Source organism: Pecten maximus, chromosome 6 (genome assembly GCF_902652985.1).
Source record: "Pecten maximus chromosome 6, xPecMax1.1, whole genome shotgun sequence".
Classification (NCBI taxonomy): domain Eukaryota; kingdom Metazoa; phylum Mollusca; class Bivalvia; order Pectinida; family Pectinidae; genus Pecten; species Pecten maximus.
Genome location: NC_047020.1, coordinates 45,870,995 through 45,883,630, shown reverse-complemented (window position 1 = coordinate 45,883,630; position 12,636 = coordinate 45,870,995). Strand labels below are relative to the sequence as shown.

At 34.1% G+C, this 12,636-nt stretch overlaps 1 protein-coding gene across 1 annotated transcript in view; it reads left to right on the top strand.

The window, feature by feature from the left end:
* The window catches only part of LOC117329888 (endonuclease 8-like 3), a 58,271-nt gene that overhangs the window by 17,713 nt on the left and 27,922 nt on the right, over nucleotides 1-12,636 (top strand). The window contains exons 4-5 of the mRNA XM_033888101.1: nucleotides 2,769-2,946; nucleotides 7,376-7,411. Of these exons, the coding sequence (XP_033743992.1) occupies nucleotides 2,769-2,946; nucleotides 7,376-7,411 (214 nt within the window). The remainder of the gene's footprint in view (nucleotides 1-2,768; nucleotides 2,947-7,375; nucleotides 7,412-12,636) is intronic.

The following is a 12,636-nucleotide window of genomic DNA, read 5'->3' as shown; positions in this document are numbered from 1 at the left end:
GGCTACCAAGTTTGTTCAAATGAATAAAGTTGACCTTCATTCAAGGTCACAGGGGTCAAAAAGGCTAAAATCTTTAAACGACTTCTACTCAATAACCAAGAGTCCCAGGGAGTTGATATTGGGTCTGTAGCATGCTGGGGTGAAGGGCTACCAAGTTTGTTCAAATGAATGACCTTGACTATCATTCAAGGTCACAGGGGTCAAATATGCTTAAAAATCTTTAAACAACTTCTTCTAAATAACCAAGAGTCCCAGGGAGTTGATATTGGGTCTGTAGCATGCTGGGGATGAAGGGCTACCAAGTTTGTTCAAATGAATGACCTTGACCTTCATTCAAGGTCACAGGAGTCAAAAAGGCTAAAATATTTAAACGACTTCTTCTCAATAACCAAGAGTCCCAGGGAGTTGATATTGGGTCTGTAGCATGCTGGGGTTAAGGGCTACCAAGTTTGTTCAAATGAATGACCTTGACCTTCATTCAAGGTCACAGGAGTCAAAAAGGCTAAAATCTTTAAACAACTTCTTCTCAATAACCAAGAGTCCCAGGGAGTTGATATTGGGTCTGTAGCATGCTGGGGTGAAGGGCTACCAAGTTTGTTCAAATGAATGACCTTGACCTTCATTCAAGGTCACAGGAGTCAAAAAGGCTAAAATCTTTAAACGACTTCTTGTCAATAACCAAGAGTCCCAGAGACCTAATATTTGGCCTGTAGCAGGCTGGGGTGAAGGGCTACCAACTTTGTTCAAATGAATGACCTTGGCCTTCATTCAAGGTCACAGGAGTCAAAAGGGCTAAAATCTTTAAACGGCTTCTTCTCAATAACCAAGAGTCCAAGAGACCTAATATTTGGCCTGTAACATGCTGGGGTGAAGGGCTCCCAAGTTTGTTCAAATGAATGGCCTTGACCTTCATTCAAGGTCACAGGAGTCAAAAAGGCTAAAATTTTAAACAACTTCTTCTGAATAACCAAGAGTCCCAGGGAGTTGATATTGGGTCTGTAGCATGCTGGGGTGAAGGGCTACCAAGTTTGTTCAAATAAATGACCTTGACCTTCATTCAAGGTCACAGGAGTCAAAAGGGTTAAAATCTTTAAACAACTTCTTTTCAATAACCAAGAGTCCCAGGGAGTTGATATTGGGTCTGTAGAATGCTAGGGTAAAGGGCTACCAAGTTTGTTCAAATGAATGGCCTTGACCTTCATTCAAGGTCACAGGAGTCAAAAAGGCTAAAATCTTTAAATGACTTCTCCTCAATAACCAAGAGTCCCAGAGACCTAATTTTTGGCCTGTAGCATGCTGGGGTAAAGGGCTCTCAAGTTTGTTGAAATGAATGACCTTGCCCTTCATTCAAGGTCACAGCAGTCAAAAAGGCTAAAATCTTTAAATGACTTCTCCTCAATAACCAAGAGTCCCAGAGACCTAATTTTTGGCCTGTAGCATGCTGGGGTAAAGGGCTCTCAAGTTTGTTGAAATGAATGACCTTGCCCTTCATTCAAGGTCACAGCAGTCAAAAAGGCTAAAATCTTTAAGCGACTTCCTCTCAATAACCAAGCGTCCAAGGGAGTTGATATTTGGTCTGTAGCATGCTGGGGTGAAGGGCTACCAACTTTGTTCAAATGAATGACCCTGACTCACATTCAAGGTCACGTCGATCAAGTATGCTTAAATCTTTAAATGACTTTTAGTGAATAGCTTAAGTGCCGAGAGACATTATATTGGTCATGTAGCATGCTTTCAAATAACTGCAGGATCCATATATGAAAAGATCACTGCATTGCAGGTGAGTGATTTGGGCCCATTGGGCCCTTGTTAAAAGTTAAACCTAAATGTTTGACAGTCCTGCTGTGTTATTTGATGATTATTAAAGATGAGGATTTGTTTGTTTATGAGTGAATGTTATTGCTACTGTTTTATTAGAATTAAAAAGGAGTTGAAAATGGTTATAGCAAATGCCTAACTAATGTCACAGAAAACAAAAAAGTTAGTCATTAACTTTATCTAGATTAGAGCTTATTTCATCAAAAATGTCACCAAGTTGATTGACAGTTAATCGTGAAAGTCTCTGGGCTGAAATTTAGAGTGGTTTCCACTTAGCATGTTATATTTCAAAATATAATTGTATTTAAAAATATTTTTTTCACAACATTTTAATAATAGTGGCACAGGATCACCCCTTGTTCATAATATATCTGGCATCCTTCTTTTATAATCTGCCGATTATTTCGTCATATTAACTTAAGACTATCATATTCTAATTAGGTGTTTCCTATGATATGGACAATTTTTGTCAGGGGAGACAACTTTGTAAAATAGTCATATCTTCAAAACCTGTGCCTGTGGAAATGTTTTGCATGAATTTGTTGAGTTTTATATTATAATATGATGTTATTTAAATTATGGTTAAAAGCCCTTATCTGAATCATAAGTATTTTCATAGTAATAGCTATGTTCGCTTTTTATTAATTTTTTGGAGAAATGGTGGTTTGAAGATCAAAATTTCCATATTTAAAAAATTCACTAAAAACTCAATTTTGATGATAAACTTGTTCTGATTATTGTTTTGCAATCAGGCGGTGATACTCTTCAATAAAAGTACTCAAAATTACTTCTTGAATATATAAACAAAAAATGGTTGGGCATTGCTACCATCAACTAATTAACCAACCGGTGATGCTTTTCATATGGTGACCATGAATTTTTCAAAATGACACTCTTTCGATTAAGTGGTGCAGGCGACTTATCCACTAATTCTGAGTTAATTTTTACAGATCGTCCGAGTCCTGTAAACAGAAATATGACAACCTGAATGAGTTAGACATCTGTTCACCTGTATTTAACCACAGACGTGTTGTGACTCTGTTTATGTCACAAACAGGGAGACAGGTGTGTGATGTTCTCCTCGACCAAACTGTCCTTCCTGGGGTCGGAAACATTATCAAGAATGAGGTTAGTTAACCGTATGACAGATAGAACTTGTCTAATTCATGTTATTTTAATAAAGACTATAATATTATGACAGATAGAAATCGTCTAATTCATGTTATTTTGATAAAGACTATAATATCATGACAGATAGAAATTGTCTAATTCATGTTATTAGTGGTGATGGGGTGACACCTAAAGGAGTGTCACAGAAGGAATGAAGTGTAGTGAGGGGAGATAACTCTGTTTGAGCACAAAAGGCGGATACAAATAAATAAATTCCCTTCCTTTAGCATTACTACCTTCACTTGCACTTAATTTCCTTACTTGCACTTAATTCAATCGCGCGACATTTAAAACCCTCAATTACATTTTAAAAATTAATACTGGTGCGAGGAAATTGAAGGTTTTCGGGTTCTCACAATTCTACAGTTTTCTGGAATATGACACTTTAATTGATTATGAGACATCAATTGGCACCTATCCAAGCATTAGATCAGGGCTTCTTGTGTGTTTTTCTATGAGGTAGTCACCAACTACTACAAGGAGACCCAGCCTCAAAATGATCCTGACTGAACCATATACACGTGGTGATAAAACAAGCAAACAAACAAACCTTATAAGTTCAGCTTAGTAACAGATGTACTCGCAGTATTCTAACCGATAAATAGTGACATATGCCATCAAAGATCAAGAAATGTCATGCATATCATAAGATGTCAAAATCAGGGCCTTTAGTATGTTGTTCATTGACTACTACAAGAAGACCCAGCCTCAAAATGATCCTGCATGACTGAACCATATGTGTGGTGATAAAACCAGCAAACAAACCAACCTAAGTTCAGCTCAGGAACAAATGCATTTGCAGTATTCTAATCGATGAATAGTGATGACATACCATCAAAGTTTTGAAAATGTCACTGGTTAACAGAGCAGGTAAAATAAACCTGGATTAAGTCTGTAGGGATTGTGCGATATCCAATCAGTTATTTTGGGTTTGTTATAAAAAAGTATTATTCAATTATCACTACATTATAATCAATCATTACATTATAATCAATCTAATATCATGACCAGATATGAGTGAATCATCAACCTTATTTATTCATCCCAAATGACAAATTAGATGTTTAGCAAGTTTTAAATTGTTTTAACAAATTTGGTCATAGTAGAAGAGCTATAACCTCCAATGTCACCTTTAGTATGATATAATATTAAAAAGTCCTGGTCCTGACGGTAAAATAATCCATTTTCAAAACAATTTTGTGACCGTTCTTTTGAAGATATCGAAAAACTAAACAGACCGTTTTCTTCAGGAATCATTTATCTATTTACATTATATGCATTATATATTTTTCTGAATTTTTTTTTGAATTTTGAGGGCTGTTTAAACAGAACCTCTTAGTCAAAATGTCGATTATGGCATGTTTGACCCAAAATATCTCAAAAATAACAATTTCCACAGGAATACCAGACACATCCAGACCTAGATCGAGTCGAGTTTTACAATGGTTCAAAAAACCATTAAAATTGTATGTGCCATTTTTAGCCCACCATCATCAGATGGTGGGCTATTCGAATCGCCCTGCGTCCGTGGTCCGTCGTCCCTCCCTCCGTCCGTCTGACAATTGAAGTTTGTTATCACTATTTCTCAGAAAGTACTGAAGGGATCTTTCTCAAATTTCTTATGTGGGTTTCCCTTGGTGCCTAGTTATGCATATTGCGTTTTGAGACCAATCGGAAAACAACATGGCCGACAGGCAGCCATCTTGGATTTTGACAATTGAAGTTTGTTATCGCTATTTCTGAGAAAGTACTGAAGGGATCTTTCTCAAATTTCATATGTAGGTTTCCCTTGGTGCATTGTTATGTATATTGCGTTTTGAGACCAATCCGAAAACAACATGGCCGACAGGCAGCCATCTTGGATTTTGACAATTGAAGTTTGTTATCACTATTTCTGAGAAAGTAATGAATAGATCTTTCTGAAATTTCATATATAGGTTTCCATTGGTGCCTAGTTATGCATATTGCGTTTTGAGACCAATCTGAAAACAACATGGCCGACAGGCAGCCATCTTGGATTTTGACAATTGAAGTTTGTTATCACTATTTCTGAGAAAGTGCTGAAGGGATCTTTCTCAAATTTCATATGTAAGTTTCCCTTGGTGCCTAGTTATGCATATTGCGTTTTGAGTCCAATCTGAAAACAACATGGCCGACGGGCAGCCATCTTGGATTTTGACAATTGAAGTTTGTTATCACTATTTCTGAGAAAGTATTTAAGGGATCTTTCTCAAATTTCATATGTAAGTTTCCCTTTGTGCCTAGTTATGCATATTGCGTTTTGAGACCAATCAGAAAACAACATGGCTGACAGGCAGCCATCTTGGATTTTGACAATTGAAGTTTGTTATCTCTATTTCTCAAAGTACTGAATGGATCTTTCTCAAATTTCATAAGTAGGTTCCCCTTGGTCCCTTGTATTGCATTTTTGGACCAGTCTGTCCTGAAAACAATCTGGCAAACAAACAGCCATTATCGTTAAATCTCAAATTTCTTATATAACTAGGATTCCCTTGTTTGAAAAGTACTGGAGGGATGTCTCAATTTGCACAGATTAGTAAAATAAAGGGAAAAGTAGAGAGAAGATCAATCTGACATAGAACCTATAAAGATCATTCAATGGTGGGCGCCAAGATCCCTCTGGGATCTCTTGTTTCCACCCTCAAATCGCTAAAATAGCCGGCAAAATGGGCGAATTAGCCCATACTTTCATTACGTTCCGCAAGGAACAATAACAGAGTTATTGCCCCTTACAACACTCCATTCTTTATTGTAATGTCAGTGTAATTGTTATATTGTAATGTCAGTGTAATTGTTATATTGTAATGTCAGTGTAATTGTTACATTGTAATGTCAGTGTTATATTGTAATGTCAGTGTTATATTGTAATGTCAGTGTTATATTGTAATATCAGTGTTATATTGTAATGTCATTGTTATATTGTAATGTCATTGTTATATTGTAATGTCAGTGTTATATTGTAATGTCAGTGTTATATTGTAATGTCAGTGTTATATTGTAATGTCAGTGTTATATTGTAATATCAGTGTATTGTTATATTGTAATGTCAGTGTTATATTGTAATGTCAGTGTTATATTGTAATATCAGTGTATTGTTATATTGTAATGTCAGTGTTATATTGTATTGTCAGTGTTATATTGTAATGTCAGTGTTATATTGTAATGTCAGTGTTATTGTTATATTGTAATGTCAGTGTTATATTGTTATATTGTAATGTCAGTGTTATATTGTAATGTCAGTGTTATATTGTAATGTCATTGTTATATTGTAATGTCATTGTTATATTGTAATGTCAGTGTAATTGTTATATTGTAATGTCAGTGTAATTGTTATATTGTAATGTCAGTGTATAGTTATATTGTAATGTCAGTGTTATATTGTAATGTGAGTGTTATTGTTATATTGTAATATCAGTGTAATTGTTATATTGTAATGTCAGTGTTATATTGTAATATCAGTGTTATATTGTAATGTCAGTGTTATATTGTAATGTCAGTGTTATATTGTAATGTCAGTGTTATATTGTAATGTCAGTGTTATATTGTAATATCATTGTTATATTGTAATGTCATTGTTATATTGTAATGTCAGTGTAATTGTTATATTGTAATGTCAGTGTATAGTTATATTGTAATGTCAGTGTTATATTGTAATGTGAGTATTATTGTTATATTGTAATATCAGTGTAATTGTTATATTGTAATGTCAGTGTTATATTATAATGTCAGTGTATAGTTATATTGTAATGTCAGTGTTATATTGTAATGTCAGTGTAATTGTTATATTGTAATGTCAGTGTTATATTGTAATGTCAGTGTTATATTGTAGTGTCAGTGTAATTGTTGTATTGTAATGTCAGTGTAATTGTTTTATTGTAATGTCAGTGTTATATTGTAATATCAGTGTATTGTTATATTGTAATGTCAGTGTTATATTGTAATGTCAGTGTTATATTGTAATGTCAGTGTAATTGTTATATTGTAATGTCAGTGTTATATTGCAATGTCAGTGTAATTGTTATATTGTAATGTCAGTGCATAGTTATATTGTAATATCAGTGTTATATTGTAATGTCAGTGTTATATTGTAATGTCAGTGTTATATTGTAATGTCAGTGTATTGTTATATTGTAATGTCAGTGTTATATTGTAATATCAGTGTTATATTGTAATGTCAGTGTTATATTGTAATGTCAGTGTATTGTTATATTGTAATGTCAGTGTTATATTGTAATGTCAGTGTTATATTGTAATGTCAGTGTAATTGTTATATTGTAATGTCAGTGTAATTGTTATATTGTAATGTCAGTGTTATATTGTAATGTCAGTGTATTTTCATATTGTCATGTCATTCTATTTGTTTCAGGCATTATTTGACAGTGGAGTGAAGCCAGATTCTAAGGTACTATTTTACACATGAAATCTGATGGCACATATAACACTTTAGGATTCAATTCCTTGAGAAAAGGTGTGGGTTCACCTGTTCAACGGTTTAAAAGTCAACGTATGCTTATTTGTATATTGATTTGTGAATAAAATGACACATTATCAACAAATTTTTAGGTCACCTGAGACAAAGTCTCAAGTGACCTATTCTAATCGCCTTTTGTCCGTCGTGCGTCGTGCGGTGTGTGTCGTCCATCATCCGTCGTGCGTCCGTAAACAATTTACATTTTCAACTTCTTCTCCAAAACCACTGAACCAAATTCAATGTAATTTGGCAGGGTGCTTCTATGGCTAAAGGTCAACTAAAATTGTGAATTATATGGTCCCCATCCCCCAGGGGCCTGAGGGGTGGGGCCAAAAAGGGTCAAATTGACTAAAACTTCAAAAATCTTCTTCTCTACTCTCAGATAAGGTGGAATCAAACACTCTTCATAGATGGAAGGGTCTTAAGGCTTTACCAAAATTGTGAATTTCATGTCCCTGGGGTCTCACGTTTGCCCCTGGGGAGCGGGTAAACTTTACTCTTATAGTTTATATAGGGAAATCACATTTTTGACTATTATTTGTTGGATTTCTATTGGAATTAATTCTAGCTTGGTTCAAATTATCAGCATGGGATGACAGTTTGATGGTATGTACATGTTGGCCCCGGTTGACCCTCAGGGGCTGATGGGCGGGGCCAAAAAGGGTCAAATTGACTGAAATTTCAAAAATCTTCTTCTCTACTCTCAGATATGGTAGAATCAAACACTCTTCATAGATGGAAGGGTCTTAAGATGCTTTACCAAAATTGTGAATTTCATGACCTGTGGGTCTCCTGTTTGCCCCTGGGGAGGCGGTAAACTTTACTATAGTTTATATAAGGAAATCACAATTTTGAGGAAATCACAATTTTGACTATTATTTGTTGCATTTCTGTTTGAATTCATTCTAACTTGGGTAACATTATCAGCTTGGGATGACAGTTAGATGGTATGGACATGTTGGCCCTGACTGACCCCCAGGGGCTGATGGGCGGGGCAAAAAAGGGTCAAATTAACTGAAATTCTAAAAATCTTCTTTTTACTACCCAAATAAGGTAGAATTAAATATTCTTCATGGCCCTTTTAAAAACCAACCACATAAAAAGGGTTTTTGGGCGGGTAAACCCCTTTCCTTTCCCCGGGCCCCCTCCGCCCTGACAATGAAGTTTTACAATTTTCAAAAAATTAAAATTTTAAAAATTTTTGGGGCCCAATCATTTCGGGGGGCTTTTGGGAAAGGCCCCCGCAGGGCCCCCCTTGGGTTTTGAAAAATTTTAAAAGTTTTTTTCCCTATTTCTAAAAAGGGTTACTAAAGGGGATTTTTCCCAAATTTCTTATGGGGTTCCCCTTTGGGTTTGGATTGTTAGGGATATTGCGTTTTGGGGGGCCCAATGGGGAAAAAAACCCTGGCCGACGGCAGCCACTTGGTTTTTGAAAATTTGAAGTTTGTTACCCTTTTTTTCTGAAAAAGTAATAAAAGGGATCTTTTAAATTTAATAAGGTTTCCCCTTGGGTTCCCTTTTTATGTTATTGCTTTTTTGAGCCCAACCCAAAAACAACATGGCCAAACAGGCACCCCCAATTTTGGGAAATTTTGAAAATTTTGAATTTTGTTATCATATTTTTGAGGAAAGGTTGAATGATTTTTTAAATTTTCCTTTATTTTAATTTCCCCTTGGTGTAGTTTGATTGGTTTGAGCCCAACTGAAAACAACTTTGGCCGACGGGAGCCATCTTGGGTTTTGACAAATTGAATTTTTTTCCCCACTATTTTGAGAAAAAGTTTTTAAGGGATCTTGCTAAAATTTTTATTGTAATTTTCCCCTTTGGTGCCAGTTTTTGCATTTTGCTTTTGGAGCCAATCGAAAAAAAACGGGGCCGAGGGGCAGCCATTTTTGGGGTTTTGGCCAATTAAGTTTGTTACCCTTTTTTCTAAAAGTTTTTTAAAGGACTTTCTAAAATTTATAAAAAGGTTCCCCCTTTGCTCCGGTATGCATTTTTTGGCCCAAAGCGGAAAAACAACGGGCCCCCAAACAGCCATTTTTTTGTTAATTTTTCAAAAATTTCAAAAGATAATGGTTTCCTTTTTAAAAGTCTGGGGGGATTGGTCCCAATTTAAATTTTTAAAAAATAAAAAAATTGGAAAAACAATTTTTTAATTTAAAACCTAAAAGAATCATTCCCTGGGGGAAAAAGCCCCCTTGGGGGATTCTTTTTCCCCCCAAATTTGTTAAAAAAGGGAAAATGGGAAGTCCCAATTTTTCTTAAATTAAAGGGAAAAATTAACGGTTTTGGACCCACAAACCCTTTTTGGGAATTTGTTTAATTTTTTTTTTGAAAAATGGGGGGAAAAAGGGGAATTTTAACCCCCCATTAATTTCATTGTTGGGAAATTCAGTTTTTTGGGTTAAAACCCCCAATTTTATTGTAATTTTCAGTTTTTTTATATTGTAAATTAAGTGTTATATTGAAATGTAAATTTTAATTTTAAAATTGAAAAGGGTCTTGTTATATTGAATGTCAGTGTTATATTGTAATGTCAGGTATATTGTAATTCAGTTTATTTTGTAATGTCATTGTTATTTTGGTAATGAAATTGTTAATTGAAAGGTCGGGGTTTTTAATTGTAAGTCATTGTTTTTATTGTAATTCAGTTTTTTATATTGAAAATGTCATTTTATATTGAAATTTCAGTGTATTTTTTTTTAATGTCAGGTTAATTTGTAATTTTCAGTTTTATTTTTTATTTTGGGAATTCAGTGTTTATTATTTGTTATATTGAAATGCCCCAGTTTTAATTTTTTATGTCAGTTTTTTTTTGGGTAATGTCATTGTTATTTGTTTTTTTAATTGTTATATTGTAAATGTCAGTTTTAATTGTTTAAATTGTAATGTAAGGTTTAATTGTTTTTTTTTGAAATTTGTGGGGGTGTATTTTTTTAATGGGTTAAAATTTTTTAATGTAAGTTTTTATATTGTAAGGTGAGGTTTTTGGGAAATTGGAATTATCAGTGAATTGTTTTTTTTTAATTGTAAGTCGGGGTTTTTTATATTGTAATATCAGTTTTATTTTGTAATGTCAGGGAAAATTTTGTAATGTCGTTTTATATTGTAAGTCAGTGTTTTTTGTAAGTCAGTGTTATATTGTTAATATCTTTGGTTTATTTAATGTCATTTTTTATTTTTAAAGTCAGTTTTTTTTTAAAATTTTTTAAGGTCAGTTTTAATTTTTTGGTAATGCCCGGTTATATTGAATGGAGTATTATTTTTATATTGAAATATCTTTTGTAATTGTTATATTGTAAGTCAGTGTTATTTATAAGTCGTGTATAGTTTATTGTAATGTCTGTTAATTGTAATGCAGTGAAATTTTTTGTTATATTGTAAGTCAGTTTTTTAATTGTAATGTCAGGTTTATAGGGTTAGTGTCAGTGTAATTTTTGTATTTTTAATGTCGGGGAAAGTTTTATTGTATGCCCGTGTTATATTGATAATAGTGTTTTTTAAAATTTGTAATTCATTTGGTTATTTGAAAAATGCCCAGTTTTTAAATTTTTAATGTCAGTTTTTAAGGGGATATTTTAATGTCGTGTTATATTCCCAAGGGTCATTTGAAAATTTTTTAATTGTAATGTCAGGGCATAGTTATTTTGAATTTCCAGTTTATATTGAAATGTCAGTTTTATATTGTAAGGTCAGTTTTATATTGAAGGTCAGTGTATTTTATATTGAAAGTCAGGTTATTTTGGGAATATGTGTTTATTGTAATGGGGGGGTTTTAATTGAAATTTGTAAGGGGATTTTGTTATTTTTGTAAGGGTCGGTTTATTTTTTAAGTCAGTGTTATTTAATTTTCAGGGAATTGTTATATTGAAAGCATTTGTAATTGTTATTTGTAATGTCAGTGTTATTTTGTAATGTCAGTGTTTTTTATATTTTTCAGTCATTCTATTTGTTTCGGCATTTTTTGCCCATTTGGGATGAACCCAGTTCTAAGGAAATTTTTTACAATAAAATTGAGGGCAAATAAACCCATTTTAGGTTTTCAATTCCTTGAGAAAAAGGTTTTGGGGGTTCCTGTTAAAACTTTTAAAAAGTAAACGTAGGCTTTTTTGTATAGGATTTGAAAAAAATGACACTTTATCAAAAAATTTTTTAGGTAAACTGGGGCAAAGTCTAAGGGGGCCCTTTTAACCCCCCTTTTGCCCGTCTTTCCCGGTGCGGTGTGTGGTCCATCATCCGTGTGCGCCCCTTTAAAAAATTTTAATTTTTAACTTCTTCCCCAAAAACCAAATAAACCCAAATTCAATGTAATTTGGCGGGGTTGTTTATGGTAAAGGTAAACAAAATTGTAAATTTATAGGGTCCCCATCCCCAGGGGCCTGAGGGGTGGGGCCCAAAAAAAGGGTAAAAATTGACAAAAAAACCTAAAAATCTTCTTTTACTCTCAGTTTAAGGGAAAAAAAACACCTTCATAGAGGGAAGGGGGTCTTAAGGTTTTACCAAAATTGTAAATTTTCATGCCCCGGGGGTCTCACGTTTCCCCCCTGGGGAGGGGGGGAAAAACTTTACTTTTATAGGTTTTAATAGGGAAATCAAATTTTGATTTTATTGTTGGTTTTCTTTTGGGAAATTTTTTTAAAAAAAATTTCTAGCTTGGTTCAAATTATCGGGCATGGGATGCCATTTTGTTTGGTTTATGTACATTTTGGGGCCCCCGGGTTTTGACCCCGGGGGCCCAAATGGGGGGGGCCCAAAAAAGGGAAAATTTTGACTGAAATTTCAAAAATCTTTTTTTTCTACTCTGTTTATGGTAGAATCAAACACCTTATAGATGGAAGGGTTTAAAGATGTTTCCCAAAAATTTGTAAATTTCCCCTGCCCTGGGGTCCCCGTTTCCCCCTGGGGAGGATGGCGGGGAAAATTTTACTATAGTTTATAAAGGGAAAACCCCAAAAATTTTGGGGGGAAAATAAAATTTTTGATATTATTTGTTGCATTTCTGTTTAAATTCTTCTAATTTGGGAAACCCATTATCAGCTTGGGAGGACAGTTAGAGGGGTTGGACATTTTGGCCCCTTGACTGGACCCCCAGGGGTGATGGGGGGGGGGAAAAAAAGGGGTAAAATTAACGAAATTCTAAAAATCTTTTTTTTAA